Consider the following 20,793-nt stretch of genomic DNA (forward strand, 5'->3'; position numbering starts at 1 on the left):
TCTTTAGTAAAATGAAAACTTGTTTTTTCAGGTTAAACTACAGAACAACATATCATATCAGATGGCAGACATACATCATTTAAAAGGTAAGAAAATTATAAATTAAAGATAATAGTCATTATATGTCTAAAATATTCAAGAATTAAATAGTTAAACAGCTAAATGAAATATGATTTTCTGAACAAGGCTTGGTGGTAAAACATTCATCTCTTTTCTGAAAATATAATAAAGAATTATTTAATATTATTTTATAGATGGTGCAAGTCAAAATTTAAGGTCTGCATTTTAATCTTGTGTTAGACAAGGTTCATATAATGAAGCGTTCTCGAAAAGGTGGGGTGCATTCTCCCTGCATTGTGTCTAATCGCAAATAACCCATTCAGGTCAAGATGCTGGTACTGATCCTCCAAGTTTAATGTTTTGGAAAACTTGGGAACAGAAAGAAACCTGGAAAATAGATAAATATGTAATAAATAAATAATACTAAATTTTAAAATATGTATTTTCTCTTAGATGAAATGATCGGAAATAATTGACTTTTTTATGGGAAAAGTAGGTAAGGAGAACAAGATCTACACTCAGCTTCATATTACGTATACCATCTGCTGTCCTTTTTTTTTTTTTTTGAGACAGCATCTCTTACTATGTATCCCAGGCTGGCCTCAAACTTGCAGTGATCCTTCTGCCTCAGCCTCTCAAGTGCTGGGATTACAGGTATGCACCACCACATCTGGCGTCTGCTGGGTTTTTGAAGTTTGGGGTCTGAGGACCAACTCTCATGTCACTCACACACTGTGGTTAGCAGAACTATGTTTTTTAAAAGCTTGCAGCTAGGTGTGGTGGCGAATGCTTGTGATCCCTGCACTTGGGAGGCTGAGGCAGGAGTATCACTGCGAGTTCTAGACCAGCAGGATACATAATGAATAGAAGGCCAGCCTACACAGTACATCTTAAGACCCTGTCGCAAAAAACAAAAAATAAAAGTTGGTAATGCATTGGCTCTAAGTTTGTGGGTACTACATATTCTCTAATGTCATAAATATCCCTTTATTATTATCTTGAGGCTCTTTAGAATTAGAGAATCTCTTATCATCCTCTAGCAACCTGAGCTGGCTTTGTAATGTAGTAGAATGTTCCTCTTCATTTAGCAAAGCCATTACGTATTGGATAGGGCTTGAAATATCTGGAAATTTCGCATAATACTCCTCAGCAGAGAAAAAGATTAACTTGAATGTTGAGCTGTACAACTTTTACACTTACTGAGATTTGGAAAGCAGGTGTGGTGCCAGTGAGCTACATCCCCGGTCCAAGATTGAACTTCATTAGTGTAACTTTTGCAACTTAGTAATGATTTCTGCTGAAACAGTCTCTTGACAAGTTAACTGTAAAATCCAGATTTGACTATTTTTAAAATTAATATTTGATATATTAGAATAGAAATAAAGACCCTTTAAAACTTATAGTGATTAACATTTTCCTGGCAGTAAAAGGAATGAGAGTTGTTTTGGTTTGGTTTGGTTTTGGTAAAATTCCTGTTGTAAAATTTTCTGATATACATTAATTTATTTTAAATAGCTCACCTTTTTTGTATACCCATTATGGAAACAAAATTTGAATCCACAATTTTGTAGAAGTAAGTACATAATTGTTTTGTTTTAAAAACTGGTCATAGGGCTGGGGATTTAGCTCAGTGGTGCTGCCACCTGCCTCGCAAGCGCAAAGTCCCAAGTTCAATCCCGGAACCAAAACAAAAAACAAAAAACCAAACTGGTCGTAGGTGGACATCTTAGCATAGTTTATAATCCCAGCACTTGCAAGGCTGAGGCAGTAGGACTGTAAATAAAGGCCAGCCTGCATGACTTAGTGTGACCAGTCTCAAAATTAAAACAAAACAAAACAAACAAAAAATTAAAAGAGCTGGGAATGTAGCTCAGTGGTAGAGTATTCACCTACCGAGATCCTGCGTTCAATCCTTGGTACTACAAAACAGTAACAGCAACAGTAACAAAAGCTGCCCCTAGGCAAATCCTTTTTCCCCTAGACCTTATTATTGTTGTTATTATATTACTATTAGTATTTTTTTGTGGTGGAGATTGAACCCATGGTCTCACACACTCCACTCTTACTTCTTGAAGTTCAGCTGCACAAGACACATAGTATGTCTGCATTCATATGATGAAAACACATGCCAATCAGTCAAAAGTAAAATTTTACTTTCTGGCCTGCTTACTTTTTGTAGTTCAAGTCTTTTTTTGACCCACTTAAGGTACCAATCAACTCTCTACTTTATAATCCTTTTCCTGTATTCAAACAGAAAAGAATCTGATGTTTTATAAGAGCTAAAACTCATTTATATTGATGTTTTATTTTTTTGTCAGTTATATTTTAAGTCATTTATTTTCACTTAGCCTTTTTTTAAATATAAAATTAAATGTAAACTTTGTTTCCTGTTAAAGGAGTTTTGACAGTGGCAAGCTTTGTGGGAGGGAAAAAAAAACCACTTAAAACACACTAAGCTGCAGATTCATTCTAAAACTATTTCAGGCATTTTACAGTGTAGGAAAAGGCAGCCTAACTGGAAAGGAAAACGGATCTGTGATCTTTCTTTTCCACAGTCCCTGAGAAGAATGGCTCTTTACCAGAAAGAGCATCAGTTTTAATCCATTCCTGGTAGTTACTGTTTTCTTTCACTACAGTAACATGCAGTTCTAAAACCTGTCCACTCTGAGCACAGGTTAATTGAACTGGTCCTTCCATTCCTAGCCACAAGTCTTTTTGTCACTGCTTGCTACACGAACCTCATTTTTTCTATAGAATTAACATTCACCACTAGGGTCAGGCAGGGTTTCTGTTCTTTCCAGCCCTGTATCTTAAGAGATGGGGTACAGGAACAGGTAACAAGCTGAATGTGTTGTTTATGGCCACAGATTCATCACGTATTTCTGAGGTTGAGTATATTGACTGTGTTTACATATTGGAAAATTCATGGAATAAAAGAAGAAATTTTAAATCTGGCTTGAATATGTAAAGATTATTAACTGTGAACATACAAATCATTGAAATTTTTTTTCCTGTAGTTCCAGGGATAAAACCCAGGGCCCTGCATTTGCTAGGCAGTTGCTGTACTACTGAGCTGTAACACTAGCTCCACACAAATTACCAATTTTTCATACTTGATTATTTTACAGTATAATAGCTATTATATTGTTAATCTTTTTATTTGTGTACATCAGGAAATGTTCATGTGACTTAAATTTTTATTTATTTATATTGCCACAATGATAATTCTATAATAAAAATTAGAAGATAGAAAAAATGGCACCGCACCAGCCTAGGAAGTACAAGGTCCTGAGATGAATCCCTGGCACCAAAAAAAAAAAAAAAAAAAGGTGGAGAAAAAAGGAATATTTTAGAATCTCACCACCAGGCATAATCACTCAGAACACCTTGATTTTTTATATGCATTTTATATAGACACAATTACACGATATATTAACACGTGCTTTTTGCATCTTTTATTTTTAAATGTTTTGAGTGCTGAGGATTGGTTCTATAGCCTCACCTATGCTAAGCATACCACTGAGCTACACTCCCAGCCCCTACATCTATCTCCTTTTTAAAAACACAGGGCATGATAGAAAAAAATGCAGTGTTTAAATTTTTAAAATCTATTACAGTAAAAGATACATTGCTGTTAATTGCCCCTCAAAATGGTCTCCCTTACTTCCAAAACACTTACCCCACCCTTCTTTCCACTTTCTGAGGCATTTTTGGAAGTCCTCTTTCATGAATGTCTTTAGTTGTATTATTGTGGCTGCCTTGATGTCCTGAATCAATTCAAAACATTACCTTTTCTGGTCCTTTGACTTGGGGAAAATCCAGAAGTCACACTGTAGCAGATCCAGTGAATAAGGACACACCATATGTTTTTATGAGCCTGTCTTCCCATTGAATGGCACTTGGCAGTAGCATTCAGCATATTTTTTTTATCACACCTGCATACCTCATAAAGACACTCACAAGAGAACTTCCAGAAATGCTTCAGGAAGTGGCAAGAATGATAGTATAAGTGTGTTTGAAGCAAGAAGTAGTATTTTGAGAAAGATTAATGGCAATGTGTCTTACTGTGATAAAATTTTTTAATTTAAAAAAAAATTTTTTATGGAAAAATAAAATTTCATAATAAGAGAATAACAATAGTTAATACAGTGTGTATCATAATCTTAAAGATAACTCAGAGTACAAGAGAAACTCAATATAAGACAGACAAGTCTCTCACAAAGAAGAAACAGATAGTAACACAAAAGTTTCTTTTCAGTGAACTAAAACTAGTAGTATAAGTGAAACAAATTGATCAAACTAGACAATAAATCAACAAAGAAATACCAGTGTTGAACAAAACCCTCAAACAAATGAACTTAATAGATAACTATATACAGTGTTCCACTCAACACCAACAGAATACACATCCTTTTCAGCAGCACATGGAACTTTCTCCAAAATAGACCACATGCTAGCCAATAAATTAGCCTTAAGTAATTGTAGAATAATTGAAATTTTACCATGCATAGGAGCAGACCATGGTACAATGAAGTTAGAAATCAACAACAAAAGAAAACACAGAAATTATTCAGTACAAAACTAAACAGTACTAAACAGTACAATCTTGACTGAACAGTGGGTTAAAGAAGAAATCAAGGAAGAAATAAGACTAAATGATAATGCCAGTATAACATACCAAAACTTATGGGACACAATGAAAGCAGCTTTAACAAAAGAAGTTACTACCTGCGAATGCCCACGTCACGAAAACAGAGCAAGCCCAAATAAACAACCTGACATTGCACCTCAAGATCTTAGAAAAACAAGAACAATCCAAACCCAAAGCTAGTACAAGGAAGGAAATTATAAAGATCACAATAGAAATCAATGAAATTGACACAAAAAAATAAAAAGAATTAATGAATCTGAGAGTTGGTTCTTTCAAGGAATAAACAAAGTAGACAAACCTTTAACCAATCTAAACAAAAGGAGAGAAACGACCCAAATCAATGCAATTAGAAATGAAGGTAGAATCACAATAGACACTGCCAAAATAAAAACCTTGTTAACAACTACTTTGCAAACCTATACACAAATAAATTGGAGAATTCGGAAGAAATGGGTACATTCCTAGATACATATGAATTACCAAAATTGAACCAAGATTTAAAAACCCTGAATAATCTAATAACAGGTGATGAAATTGAAGCAGTAATAAACAACCTACCAACTAAGAAAAGCCCATGTCCAGACAGCTTCACTGCTGAATTCTGCAAAAACTTAAAGGGAACCTCTAATACTAATACTTCTCAAGCTTTTTAATGAAATTGAATGGGAAAAAATAGTCCAACAGTCATTCCTGGAAACTAGCATTTCCCTGATTCCAAAACCAGACAAGGATCCAACCAAAAAAGAGAACTATAGACAATCTCTTTCATGAATATAAATGCAAAAATCCTCAACAAGATACTGGCAAACAATGCAACAAATCATCAAATAGATGATACATCATAACCAGGTATGCTTCGTCCCAGGCATGCACAGATGGTTCAATGTTTGCAAATCAATAAATGTAGTACATCACATAAATAGAAGCAAGGACAAAAATCACATGATCTACAGACAGAGAAAAAGCCTTTGACAAAATCCAAATCTCTGATAAAAACACTGGCGAGAGGGTTGGGGATTTAGCTCAGTGGTTCCGCTGCCTGCCTCGCAAGCACAAGGACCCGAGTTCGATCCCCGGGACCAAAAATAAAAAAAATTTTTAAACTGACAAGAATAGGTATAGAAAGACCTTATTTCAATCTGATAATAGCCATTTTTGACAAACCTACTGCCAACATCATATTAAAGGGGGAAAAACTGAAAGCTTTCTCTCTTAAAACAAGAACAAAACAAGGGTATCTTCTGTCATCACAGCTGTTCAACATTAGTACTTGAAACATTACCAAGAACAATTAGACAAGAAAAAGGGGAAAAATGGATATGTATAGGAAAGAAAGAAGTCAAATTATCATTATTTGCAAATGATATGATCCTCTACATAGAAGATCCCAAAATAATCCACCAAAAGACTCTTGGAATTAATAACAAAATTCAATAATGTAGCAGGGTACAAAAATCAGTAGCATTCTTGTATACTAATAATGAACCCACTGAGAAAGAAATTAAGGAAAATTCTATTTTACAATAGCCCCAAGAAAAAATAAATACTTAGTAATTAACTTAAGGAAGCAAAAGACCTCTACAGTAAAAACTACAGTACTCTGAAAAGGAGATTGAAGAGGACATCAGAAAATGAAAAGATATCCCTGTCCTGAATAGCCAGAACCAATATAGTCATAATGGCAATATTTCCAAAATTGATGTAAGGTTTTAATGCAATTCCGATGAAAATTTCAACAACTTTCCTCACAGAACAGGAGAAAACAATCCTATTGTTACAGAATCAGGAGACCCAGAATAGCAAAAGTAATCTTGGATAAAAAGAGCAAAGCAGGATGTACCACAATCCTGGACTTGAAGCTATATTACAAAGCTGTGATAGAAACAGCATGGTACTAGCATAAAAACAGACATGAGGATTAATGGAAAAGATTAGAGGATGCAGAAGTAAACCCAAGTACATTCAACTATTTGGTCTTTGACAAAGGGACCAAAAATATACACTGAAGGAAAAATAGCCTCTTTAGTAAGTGGTGTGGAGCAAACTGGCTATCCACACGCAAAAGATTGGTCTAGATTGAATATAGATCTCTCACCATATACTAAACTAAAATCAAAATGGATCAAAGAACTAAATGTTAAACCAGAAACACTTAACCTGCTGGAAGACAAGATGGATAAAAACTCTTGAAGTCACAGGCATAGGCAAGTACTTTCTGAACAGATCCCCAAGTGCACAGGAAATAGTTCTGAGAATCAACAAATGGGATCATGTTAAATTAAAAAGCTTTTGCAGAGCAAAAGTAACCAACGAAGTGAAAAGACAACCTCTAGAATGGGAAAAAATACTTGCCAACGATTCATCTAATAGACTAAAACCTAGAATATGTAAAGAATTTTTGGGCCAGGGATTTAGCTTAGTGGTTCCAGTGCCTGCCTCATAAGCGCAAGAACCTGAGTTTGATCCCCAGTACCAAAAAAAAAAAAAAAAAAAAAGAATTTCTAAAATTTAGATCCCCCCCTAAATGAAAGATCCAATCAGAAATTAGGCAAGCAAAATTACTAGACACTTCACAGAAGTACAGATGGCCAATAAATACACGAAGAAATGCTCAACATCACAGGCCATTAGAGAAATGCAGATTAAAACAGCACCGCAATTCCATCTCACCCCAGAAAGAATGGCCATCAGCGGGAAATCAAAAAATAACAAGCCAGTGTTGGTGGTGCAGGCCTATAATCTCAACACTTGGGAGGCTGAGGTAGGAGGATTGTCCTGAGTTCAAGGTCAGCCTGGGCTACTACATAGTGAGTGCAAGGTCCTAACGTCTCACACACACACACACACACACACACACACACACACACACATTGCCCAGTACCAAAACAAAAAAAGCACACGTGGTGAAGTACTATCTAACCTAGATTTTCATGTTATCTATTACAGCTTGAAACTTTAAATCCTAGACCAGAAATTTGAAAGAGTTTTTTGGGTTATGTGAATCAGGCATCAATAGCAGAACTAGGAAGTGAACTCTAAAGAGATTGGCACCTTAAGTTGGTAGACAGAAGAAGCCTTGAATTCAGTGCCCATTCTAATTGTATCTAATGCATATGATTTGTTTCTCTACTTTTGTAAAGCAAATAGGTTTATAGAAATAGGTGGTTTTTGGTACTCTCTACGGTTTATCATGTGCCTACACAATATGAAGTATAATTTTTTTCCCATTGCTCTTTATTTATTTATTTTTTTCCCCATTAACTTTATTGGTACATTTTAGGTATAAAATACAGTTACATTCATCATTGGGATCTTGTACCATTGCATGAGTCTCTTGGTTCTTTTTTTTTTTCCCCTTCCCTTGCCCTCCCTTCACCCCCTCCACTCTTCCCTATTTGCAAAGACCTTGTTTCCATTTTTTTCCTCTTCTCATATTTTTTCCTTTCCCTTTTTTCCCTTCCCCTACCCCTCCCAATTACCCTGCTCTTTTCGACCTTTTCTTCCTGTTACACAATATCAGTTATACATTTTTTAAATTACAATATTAAGATATGAAGTATAATTTTAAAAGTATTTCAGGTTGATGTGAAAACATTTAAGGCTATATTGTTTTAAAAATAGATTTTATTGACCAGAATGTGTTACAAAAGGCAATTAAATGTGCTATTAATTATATAATTTAACTTCCTGAGAATATGAGTAAAGAAATTGAGGAATATATGTGACTGAAAAAAATCCCATAGTTTTTCAGCAGGCGACATTGCAATAAATAAACTTGATTCCCTTTGGTTCTTGTGTGGATAGAGCAACTTGCTGAGCTTCGTCAGGAGTTTCTTCGACAAGAAGACCAGCTTCAGGACTATAGAAAGAACAACACTTACCTTGTGAAGAGGTTAGAATATGAAAGGTAAGATGCTATGTCCCACCAGTGTTCATGAATCTGAAATACTTATCTCCAACTTTTGAACTTAATTTATCTCTGCTTTTCTGGCTTTTTCTTTTTTCATTTTATTTGGTATTTTAAATTTGTTTTATTTTGTCTTTCAATGCCTCTTTGAGATCCATACTTTTATTTTGATATGTTAAATACCATTCAGATATCTCTTCTGGACGTACTGGGTTTGTCCATGCTGCAGGGTTCATGATGGGACAAAAATCTTACAGTTTTATCAAATAAGATGTGGCAAAGACTGAAAGAAGGTTCTTTGCTTCTTTCTGAGGGGCATCCAGAAGAAGAAGCCAGTACTGAGGTATCCCCAGAAGAGCCGAGGGACTAAGAATTGGCTGCTTTTCCTCTTCTGCACTTAGCCCCCAGCTCACACATCTGGTGGTAAAGCTGGGGAAACTCTTAGGGGCCTTTCTAACAATTACTCTTTAGAAACTTTTATAATATCTTTGGTCAATTTTATGATAAAGGGTAATTTTTAGATCTGTACACCAAAAATTAGAAGGATTCACCATATTTTGAAATAGTTTTATCTGTTCCTTTTTTGGGGGGTGGTGTACAGGGTGTCGAACTTGGGACCTTGCGCTTGTGAGGCAGGCGGTGGCACCACTGAGCTAAATCCCAGCCCTGTTCCTAACTTCTTACTGTTCATGCTTAGCAATATGCATCTCCTCGTGCATGTATTTTAACCGAACAACATATAGTACTTTTCCATATATCTATAGCAGTAGTGGCAAACCTATGCCACATGCATTACTGTGTTTTCTTTTAACACAAAAGATATTAATATAGAGTTGTTTTTTCTAAATTTAAACCCACAGTATTCAGGTTTAATTGCAGTGCTGGCACTTTGCAATAAGAAGGGGGTTTTGGGTTGCAGTTTGGCACTTGGCTCTAAAAGGTTCGCCATCACTGATCTATAGGATTGAAGATTAAACATATTGAGGGATAATATATTATTCCAGATATTAATGTACCAAATTTATTTAGTTTCTCCCAATTGTAGGACCACTATGGAAATTTTTTTCTCACTGTTAAATCTGTCACAGCTTTAAAATTTGTTTATGGAAAAGATTGCCTGTCATTATTTTACCCATGTGTATTCTCAAATGTAGGATTCCTGAGAAAGTGTTTTGCCAGTTGTTGCTCTTAAAGCAAAGGTTACTTTCTAAAATGATTATATTAATTTGTAATACAGATGTTTCTCTTTACCCTACCAATGTTGGTTATCATTTTAGCTTAAGTTTGCTACTATATGAGACTAAGGTACTACCATATATCCATATAGGAAGTTTAATTTACATTTTATAATGGTGAAAGTTAACATTTTTGTACCCACTTATTAACTAAATGTTTCTTTTTACATGAACAATCTATATGTATCTTTTGACTGCTTGTACAGGGGAAGGTTACTATCTTCATCTCTTTTGCTTTTTATTCCATTTTCTCGTTAGCATAGTCTACTTTCTTATTTGTTTCTTCTATTCCCATTATTCTATGGCTAAGACTTTTATCATACTATTTAAAGTACTACAGTATTTACAGATGAATAGCCATTCCTTAGCAGTTTTTCTCACTTATTACTATAACTTGGTCTCATAGTTTTCTGTAGCATATTTCTCTTCTATTTGACAATTGTTTTTTATAGATGCAATTCATAAAATAATAGAAAAAGAATTTTCATCTTTCTAATTTCTATTTTTTTATTAACTTTATTAGTTAAAATATTTAAACATTTTTGACTGAATTATTTGTCCTCTCATTTTTATGTTCATTTAGATCAATTTGTAGACAACTTTGAGTATTCAACCTAACACAATATAATCTAAAAGAATGACTTTGTAATTTAGTTTTCAGTGTGGACAGCAGATCAAGGAATTAAGAGCACAGCATGAAGAAAATATTAAAAAGTTAGCAGATCAGTTTTTGCAAGAACAAAAGGTAAATTTAAAACAATATCCTTAATTAAAATATGTTTTGTTATAAATCATGTAATTAGAAATTAAAATTTCCAATAAATGTTTTGCTTTTAAAAGAAATTAAAATTGTACTTTTGTCATGAAACATATTTAAGCATTCTAGCCTGCCTAATCCAAAATATAATTCACAGTGGCTTTATTGTCAAGTAAATCAGACATTGTAAAAAATAAAACCTTAACTTTTTTTCCCAGTGGTGAATATTGAACCTGGGGTCTTGTTCATACTAGGCAAGGGCTCTACAGTCCCAAAACTGTCTTAACTCCATTTTTTTTTTTTTGATGGTCCTGGTAATTGAACCCACAGCCTTTACACTGAGTCACATCCTTAGCCATTTTTTTGTTTGGTTTGGTTTGAGGTTTGGTTGTTAAATTTTGAGACTGGGTCTCACTAAGTTGCCCAGGTTTGGCTCAAACTTGAGATCCTCCTGACTCCGCCCCCTAGAGTGCTGGGATTTACAAGCATGCGTGTACTATTATCCCCCCATAATTCAGTCACCTTCCAAAAGCTGCACCTGAGGCTGTTGAGGGACATCAAGATACAAACCATAACAATAGCAAGTAGTAATAACACCTTCTATTGTTAATATACTTATCAAATTTTAGGGTGGATAACATTTTACTGAAAATCAGTTACTTTCTATTTTATACACTTGAGAAAGAGAAAAAATTGAGAAAATTTCCTTTATTATCAATCTGTAATTTTCATACCCTTTCTTAAAACAGAAATGCACACTAACCCCTGCAACCAACTTTGATTCTTTTTTCTGTTTTTGTTTTTTCCTGTGCTGGAGATCAAATCCAGGTTCTTGTGCATGCTGCACCTCTAGCAATCTCTCATTCATAATTTTTAAAGTGGCAGATTCTTTTGTTAAGTTATCCATCCTAAATTGCTATGTCACAGAGCTTATTTTAGAAATAGATTTTTTCTGAAGATCACTAGCTGCTATGGAAATGAATAATTTTTTGGTATTATGTAACCTTATCTGACTAGGCATGATGTATGTAGTCTTGTGCTTTAAAGCGAAGAAAGATTTAATAATGGAAAGTATTTGTTTTGCTCTTTGATAGCATCTTACCTTCAAGTTAAAGACATTAGCTTTTTGTTCTTAGCTTTTCCATAGTATTAGGGTGGAATGCTGAGAGCATCATTTATTTTTCATTTTTTGAATCCACAAAGTGTAATAGTTGCTGCCCATCCGTGATCTACTGTGAAGACAGAAGAGGTTTGAGTGATGGGAGAAGGCAGGCCTGAATACATGACTATCATAGTGGCTTTGAGGAAAGCCAAAAGATAGTACTGAGACACTGAAAGATTAGAAGAGGACAGTAGAATACAAAAGGGAAGAGAGGTTTGCTGTGCAATTATGTCATTCCAAGCCTAGTATGTAGGCTTTCCTACACCTACACCAATTACTCCTATACTTACAGGCAGCTGTAGTTCTCTTTGGCTTTTCTGTACTAGGTTATTTTAATGTTACGGATTAATGGGTACCTCTTCAGTTCTTTCTTTCCCTTATCTTGCCCTAATTGGAACAAGTCAGGGCACAGATGGAGGTTACTGAGGAATTTCTTTCTGGGGTAGCACACTAGTCCTTACCTTGTACCAGCTGCCTGATCCTACTCCCTGCCCTTAATTTCCAGTTCTTCAATTTGTACTACAAGTTAGTTCTGGGGAAATTTGAGTTCATTTTTCATAGGGACGAATCCGATGTTAACTATATGAAACAAGCATAAATTATATTCATGGATTTATTTGTATGATCTATTAATTTACTAATTAACAAAGCACTATTTATCTTAGAAATTATTTTAAGAAAAGGATCAGCAAATTATAGCCCAGAGGCCAAATCCAGCATTTTAAAGCAGTTGAAAAAATTCAAAAAGTGTTATATGACATCAGAATATTATAAGAAATTCACATTTTAGTATCCATTAATAAAATTAACTTACTACTTTTGTGCTACACGGGCAGAGAGACCATCACAGAGCAGAGGAAAAGAATACTTGAGTACTTACATACGGTATAGTAGCTGGGCATGATGACACATGCCTATAATTATCTGGGGCAGGAGGATTGCAAGTTTGAACCCAGCCTGGGAAGCTTAGCAACTTAGCGAGATCCTGCCTCAACATAAAATTTTTTTTAAATGGCTGGGGATATATTTCAGTGTTCAATCCCCAGAACCAGGACAAAACCAAACAATATAGTGGCCCAAATGGGGTCTTGGAACAGAAAAAAAGACCTAAGAAAAATATAGCGTGGAGTTTAGTTAATAATAATGTACTAATATTGATTTCTTGGTTTTGTAAATGTACTGTAGTAATATAAGCTGTTACTTTTCTGCAAATTTAAAATTATTTCAGAATAAAAAGTTTATCTAACAAACAATGAGGAGGCTGCCTCACTATACATTGCATTTAGAAAGCCATTTTGTTAAGAATATTTTAATGTTATTTATTCACATAAAGGCAGTATCGTTAATTTTGAAGGGGTGGCATCTTTCTTAGCTATTTTCAGTAGGAAATGTTTTGAACAGCAGTTTCTTGACTTTTCGTTTTCAATAGTTTGTTTAATCCACATCTGCAAAAACAGTGAAGTACTGTAGAGTTAGTCTTAGGCTATAGCACAGTAGTGAATAACACAGAGATATAAAGTGGCTGCTCAGGTGGTACCTCATGGATTTTTCTCCCCCTTGGCTTTTATATTGACTTGTTCAAATATTTCATTTTATCCTTTTATTCACCAATGTTAAAACTCTTAGAATTAGTTATAGCTTACCAAATTGCCATAAAATGTGGGATTTAGAGTCAGAAAGAATATGTTTGAATCCTTTCTCCATAATTCTGTAGCTTTGTGACCTAGGACAAGCTACCTAGTTTTTTAAAGCTTTACTTTTATTTTGTTTTTCTTTATACTGCTCATTTATCTCTATTAAAGGATAGATGTGAAAGCACTTTGTAAACTATGAGATAGGTCCAAATGTTTGTTTTTTAATTCATCTGCCTAGATGCTAGAATATCTATACCTAGGTATCCTAGGTCTACACCTGATTATCAGAGTACCCTTTCTTTTTTATTATGACACATTCGTAAAACTCAGAGCCGAGGGGCTGGGGATGTAGCTCAGTAGCACTGTGCCTGTCTGACAAATGCAAGGTCCTGAGTTCAACCCCCAGTACACACACACACACACACACACACACACACACGCACGCACACACAAAGATTCAGAGCCAAGTGTGGTGGCTCATGCCTGTAATCTCAGCACTCAGGAGGCTGAGGCAGGAGGATCCCTGTGAATTCAAGGCTAGCCTGGACTGCATAGTTCAAAACCAGCCTGAACTATGTACTGAGCCTCTGTCTCAAAATACCAAAAAAAATTTGGTGCTTGTTTTCCTAGGTTTTTGTACTATTTTTATAACATGACTAATAATTACAATGCATAATCCTTTAACATTTATAAACACATATATGTGCATTAAATATTAATTAAACGACCCTGCCATATGCATTCTTTTACTCCTTTCCTTTCTGAATTTCCCACTGAGGTAACTCAAAACTGGTCCACCAACAGAAATTAATTAGGCTTGATCATGTACCTGAAGATTTAAGCTTCCCAGAAGATGGTATGATTAGGAACAAGTTACAAGGAACACTGACTTAAGTGTTGTCTTGCTGTTACTTGCTGTGCTTGGGTGGCCAGGGCTACCACTGGAGGAGTTGATGGGTTTTCTTTCTTGCTATTCCTGCTTAAGGAAAGCCTGACAGTCTCAGCCACCTCTCACACTTGAAGGGGCATCTGTTTGCTAGATTCCTCCTGTTCTGCCATCTGCCTGAAGCCTGCATATGCCAACAGAGAACTCACTCTGCCCCTAGAACCTTGGATAGTGCCCAAATGCAGGCCATCAAGGCAACCCACACTGCTCTGCAGGCTGTCTTACTAGACTCACTCCCTCAGTGTGGCCAGAGAGAGTTCTCTCTGCTTAGCATCTTGGGCTATTTGCTGTAATTATAGGCTTTTAAATGTGGATTATGCTTTGATTTCATATCAGCAATAAAACTGAACAGAAAATAATAGTATGTTCCACATCACCAAATTTGAACCCATGTATATGTTTTAAAAGATGAACTGTTTCAGAACATTTAATTAATAGTTGTATCCATGGTTTAACATTTTGAACTGGAAAATATTTATTGTTATAAAATCTTTATCTTACAGCAAGAGGCCCTAAAAGTTCAATCTGATGGAAAAGAATTGGATATAAGCAATCATGTAGTACCTAATAATATTCCAAAAGTAGATGAGAATGCTGCAGATAAAAATGAAGAACCCTCAAGTAATCATATTCCACGTGGAAAAGGTATTATTATTATTATTTTGTTTTGTATTAATAAGATACTGACTTTTTCATCCCATTTCAAAGTGAACATTTTCAATCATAAGATTGTTTGATTTTAGTTCATATGTAGATATGATTAGTGTTTGTATGGTTTAAAATTTGGATCCTTTGATAGAAAAGAAAAGTTATTTTGGAGTTAGGACTATGTGAAAAGCAAGATGTAAAAATGTTCAGTCAGTGTAGCCTATTGCTTTAGAAACTGGTTGCTACTTTCCTTCAAAGCATTTTCATTTATATAAGAAAAAATATAGAAGTTATATCTTTTTGTTACTTGGGCAGAGCAAATCAAACGAGATGGTGATGCAGGGATGCCTGGAGTAGAAGAAAATGACCTAGCTAAAGTTGATGATCTTCCCACCTGTAAGTAAAAATCATTGGAGAATTCAGCTAAAGCAGTTGTATTATTTTTCATGTGGCCCCATTGTCTTTTGGGATGAAACTTGGAAAGGTCACAAATGTCTGGATAATTATTGATATTTCTGCTTAACTAACTACCCATTAATTAACCAGGACTTCTTTGGATATAATTCTTAGGATATTTTTTTAAAGTTTTTTTTTTTGTACCAGGGATCGAACTGGGGACCTTGTGCTTTCGAGGCAGGCAGCGGAACCACTGAGCTAAATCTCTGGCTCTTAGGATATTTTTTGCTAAATATATAAAATGCTTGTTTTTGCCTTCATAAGAGTCAGCCATTTTTTTAACTTTTTCTTTTCTTTCTTTTCTTTTCTTTTTTTTTTTAGTAAAAGGCAAAAGATTTATTCTATCTGAAGAGAAACCGGAGTATTTTTTTAACTTTTTCTTAATGACTCAGTTATTGCTCATGACAGCAGTCCTGTGTTAGTCATTTATGTTTACCAAAAGTATACTGAGCTCTTTTATTTCATACTTAATGTTCGCAGATTTGCTGGGATGTTGACCTGCTGCTGCCTTTTGGAGAGTGAACCCATGGCCTCATGCTTGCTAAACACACACTGTAGCACTGAGCTATCTCTCTAGCCTTGTTGGTATATTCTGATACAACATAGTGATACTTTATAGGGGTTATTAAGGCTTTAGGACTTGGTTTGTCCTTTCAGTAAATTACTACTATACAATTTTGGATAGTTTATTTACTATTTTTTCTTTTCCTTTTATGGCCACTTCATTGTATATCTCTTTCTTCATTAACAGATAATTCTTATCTGTTTTCCCTTCAAGTCCTAATTCAACTTGCTGTTATAGCCTAATCCCACTCAGTTTTTTTCTTCCTGTTTTTCTTGTCATTTCTGTTTCTAGACTATTACACATATTTCTCCATGCTAACTTCAATTTATTGTGGTGGAAAAATTCAAAGTAACAGCATATTTTTACCTTTTTATTCCTTCTTAGTTTTAGTGATTACCTCTGTGTTTTATATCTTTTTATGGGGGGTACTGGAGATCAAACTCATGACCTTGTGCTTGTAAGGCAGGCTTGGTACCTCTGAGCTAAATTCCCAGGCCCCGATTACCTGTGTTTATATCCAGTTGTATGTGTCTGAAATTGCTGAATGTCTGAGGTGCAAATTAGTCCTTTCATTTGTATAACTGTTGTCTTCTCAAATTCTTTCATATCTACATTCCTGTAGGTTTCCAATTCGTACTATATGCTAAAATAAAGTGACATGAATTTGAAGATACAGAGTTAGCATGGGTACAATTTTATTGTAAGATAATGAAGTAATCCATTGATTCTCAAAGTGTGTTCTCTGGACCAACAGTGGAAGGGTTCCCTAGGAACTTGTTAAAAATACAGATTCTTGGGCCAGGGATTTAGCTCAGTGGCACTGTACCTGCCTCACAAGTGCAAGGTCCTAAGTTTGATCTCTGATACCGGGAAAAAAAAAAAGAAGAAAAAAAATACATATTCTTACATTTCATTCCATATCTACTGAACTAGACATTTCAGGGATAGAGCCCAGCAGTCTATATTTTAACAAGCTCTCTGAGGGATTCCAATCTAAAGTTTGAGAACCACTGATTCAGACATTAGTTGAAAGCAGTATTGAAAACAGGCTCTTATATGATGAAATGACAATACAGGAGCTCAGTATAATACCAAAGAACTGGGTGCTAGACCAAACAGGCTGCAACTCTTCATCCCTAATAAAAAGGAGAGGCAAGATCTTGGGACAGATGTACAGGGCAGCTATGCCTAGAAGACATTTCTGAAAAGTAGTCATGTCCTAAAGCAGTCTTTATACTAGTAATAAAGCTACTACCAGAAGCAATTTACAACCATCAACACAGAAAACAAATTTTTAAAAAGCAAAATAGAAAGTGAGAAACCACAGAAGCAAGATGCAACCCAACCCCGGACATCACCTTGCCCAAGGCAAATCCAGGCAGTATAGAGGTGGAAGAAATCAAAAGCCGCACTTCAATCCCTGTACCAAAAAAAAAAAAAAAAGCCACTAAGCTGAACTTCTGGAAATGGTAGCAATGGAATTAACAAAGCAGATGAATAAGGCTCTAGAAAAAATATATTTACACAGATAATTAAGGAGATAATGACCATACTAAAGGATATGGTTAGTGAATCTAGAGTACATACTGATTTTAAAAAATTGAGGAACTTAGGAAAGTGATGGAAACTATGAATGTCCAACATAGGAAAGAACTGGATTCCATAAAACAGATTCAAATAGATGCCTAGTAGATTAAAAATTCTATTGAAAGTAGACACAGAAGAATGAACCAATATGAAGATAGAATATCAGATCTAGAAGACTAGTTTGTGGTTAGCAGTCATCAAATGAAAGACTTCTTAAAAATACCAAGGGACCACAAAAAAAATCAGTCAAACAGCTGGTAGACAATTGCAAAGAAGAATAATAAGATTAATTAGAATCAATGAAAAATCAGAAGCTAGCACAAAGGTCATTAAAAAAAACTATTCACAGAAGTAATAGCAGAAAATTTCCCAAGCATGGGAAAAGAATTTGACATATAGATAAGTGAGGCATATGGAACTCCAGTTAGACATGATAAAAAAAAAACTATACCAAGGAATATAATAGTAAATATTTCAGAAATTCAACACAACAACAAAATATTAAAAGGTGTCAGAGAGCCGGGGATTTAGCTCGGTGGTACTGCTGCCTGCCTCACAACCACAAGGTCCTGAGTTCAATCCTCAGTACCAAAAAAAAAGGAATAACAGCAGACTTCTCAACACAGACTTTTAAGTCAAGGAGAGCTTGCGGTGAAGTAGTTCAAGCCCTAAAAGAAAACAGCCTCCACTCAGATTGATGTACCCCACAAAATTATCTTTCAGAATTGATGGAGAAATAAGATACTTCCATGATAAGGACCATCTGATGAAATTTATGACTACCAAAAAGGATATTTTAGAAAAACACAATTTCAAGAATCCCAATAGAATGAATCCACCAGGCAAAGAAATAAATGAAATAGAAGGGAAAGAGAAACAACAATAGAAAAATAATATGTTAAAAAAAAGAAATATAATATGTTGATGAGAACAAGTCCAAACCTGTTAGTTATAACCATTGATATGAATGGTCTCAATTCACCAATCAAAAGAAGCAGATTGGCAGAATTGATCAAGATACAAAATCCAACAATATGCTGCATACAAGAAACTAACTGAAAAAGAAGCCATAGACTGAAAATCAAAGGATGAAAAACAATACTTCATGCCATAGGAACCAAAAAAAAGCAGAGGTAGCTATTCTATTTGCAGACAAAGTATTTCAAACCAAGGCTGGTCAGAAGAGACAAAGAAGGTCACTATGTAATAATGTTAAGGGAACAGTCCAAGAGGAAGAAATAACAATCAGAAATATATATGCACCAAATATTAGCACACCAAGCTATATCAAACAAATGCTAATTATATGAAAAATGAGATAAGCACTAATAGAATTGTAATGGGGCACCTCATACTCCACTGACAAAAATAGATCAACTAGACAAAAAAAAGCAACAAAGAAATATCAGAGCTGAATCAAACCTTTGAACAAATGTACTTAGTAGATATCTAAAGAGTAATCCACCCCACAACAACAGAATACACATATTTCTCAGCTGCTTAAAGGACTTTCTCCAAAATAGACCACATACTAACTCAACAGAACATGCTTAGGTAAATTCAAAGGAATTAATATTATCCCATGGATATTTTTAAATCATAGTGTGGTGAAATTGGAAATAAATAGCAAAAGAGGCCACAAAAAATACATAAATACATGGAAATTAAATAACATCCTCCCGAAGAATCAGTGGGTCACAGATGAAATTAAAGAAGAAATTAGACAGTTTCTACAATTAAATGATAATGCCAGTACAACATACCAGAACTAATAGGTCGCAATGAAAACAGTCCTATAAAGGAAATTTATAGCAGTGAATTTCCACATCAGAAAAACAAAACGAGCTCAAATAAATAGCCTAATGTTGAACTTCAGGTTCTAGAAGACGAGCCAGTTAAACCCACAGCTCATACAAGGAAGGAAATTATAAAGATCAAAGCAGAAATTAATGTAGTTGAGACTAAGAAAACAATACAGTTTATCAAAAGAACTGGTTCTTTGAAAGATTAAATAAAATTTCCCCTTAGCCAACCTTATCAAAAGAAGGAAAGAAAAGACCCAGATTCATGCAAATAGGAATGAAAAGGGTGAAATCACAACAGCTCCTGGTGAAATCCAGATTATTAGTACCTACTTTAAGAACCTGTACTCTAATAAGATAGAAAACTCAGAAGAAATGGACAAATTCCTAGACATACAAATTACCAAAACTGAATAAAAGATATAAAAAATTTAAATAATCCTAATGAAATTGAAGTAATTTTTAAAACTACCAATGAAGAAAAACTCAGGTCCTGATTGATTCACTGCTGAATTCTACAAGAACTTAAGAGAGGATCTAATGGCATTCTACTCCTCAAACTCTAGTGAAATTGAAAGGGAAACACTGCCACCCAAATCATTCCTAGAAGCAAGCATTACTCTGATACCAAAACCAGAGAAGGATCCAACCAAAAAAGAGACCTACGGGCCGATCTCCTTAATGAACATACATGCAAAAATCTTCAATAAGATATTGGCAAACAGAATGCAGCAAATTATCAAGAAGGTTATATACTATGATCAAGTAGGATTCATCCCAGGGATGCAGGCATGGTTCCACATATACAAATAAATAAATTTAATACACCACATTAACAGAATCAAGGACAGAAACCACATGATCATCTCAATAAATGCAAAAAAAAGTGTTTGACAAAGTCCAACACCCATTCACTATAAAAACCCTACAGCAAGGCTGGGAATTCAGCTCAGTAGCACCGCACCTGCCTCACAAGCGCAAGGTCCTGAGTTTGATCCCTGGTACCAAAAAAAAACCTACAGAAAATTGGATAAGTTTTTTTATCTCAATCTGATAAAAGCCATCTATGACAAAGCAACAGCCAACATCATACTAAATGGTCAAAAACTGAAAGCTTTCACTCTAAAAGCAGGAGCAAGACAAGGATGCCTACTATCACCACTCCTGTTCAGAATAGTTCTGGAAACATTAGCCAGAGCAATTAGACAAGAGAAAGAAGTCAAAGAAATATGGATAGGAAAGGAAAAAGTTAAATTATCATTATTTGCTTTTGACATGATACTCTACATGAAGACCTCAAAAACTCCACCAAAAGACTCCTAGAATTAATAACCAAAGTCAGTAGCATAACAGGATGCAAATAACACTCAAAAATCAATAGCA

The 20,793-nt window shown here is 34.8% G+C and overlaps 1 protein-coding gene across 5 annotated transcripts in view; it reads left to right on the top strand.

The window, feature by feature from the left end:
- Window positions 1-20,793, top strand: part of Golm2 (golgi membrane protein 2) — a 138,489-nt gene that overhangs the window by 64,102 nt on the left and 53,594 nt on the right. For all 5 annotated transcript variants that reach the window (XM_004861727.2, XM_021241712.2, XM_021241714.2 and 2 more), the window contains exons 2-6: window positions 32-86; window positions 8,516-8,618; window positions 10,508-10,598; window positions 14,856-14,997; window positions 15,316-15,396. In XM_004861727.2, the coding sequence (XP_004861784.1) occupies window positions 32-86; window positions 8,516-8,618; window positions 10,508-10,598; window positions 14,856-14,997; window positions 15,316-15,396 (472 nt within the window). The remainder of the gene's footprint in view (window positions 1-31; window positions 87-8,515; window positions 8,619-10,507; window positions 10,599-14,855; window positions 14,998-15,315; window positions 15,397-20,793) is intronic.

The sequence above is a fragment of the Heterocephalus glaber genome, unplaced genomic scaffold, assembly GCF_053883595.1.
Source record: "Heterocephalus glaber isolate CG9 unplaced genomic scaffold, H.glaber_assembly_v1.0 deba00000809, whole genome shotgun sequence".
Lineage (NCBI taxonomy): Eukaryota > Metazoa > Chordata > Mammalia > Rodentia > Bathyergidae > Heterocephalus > Heterocephalus glaber.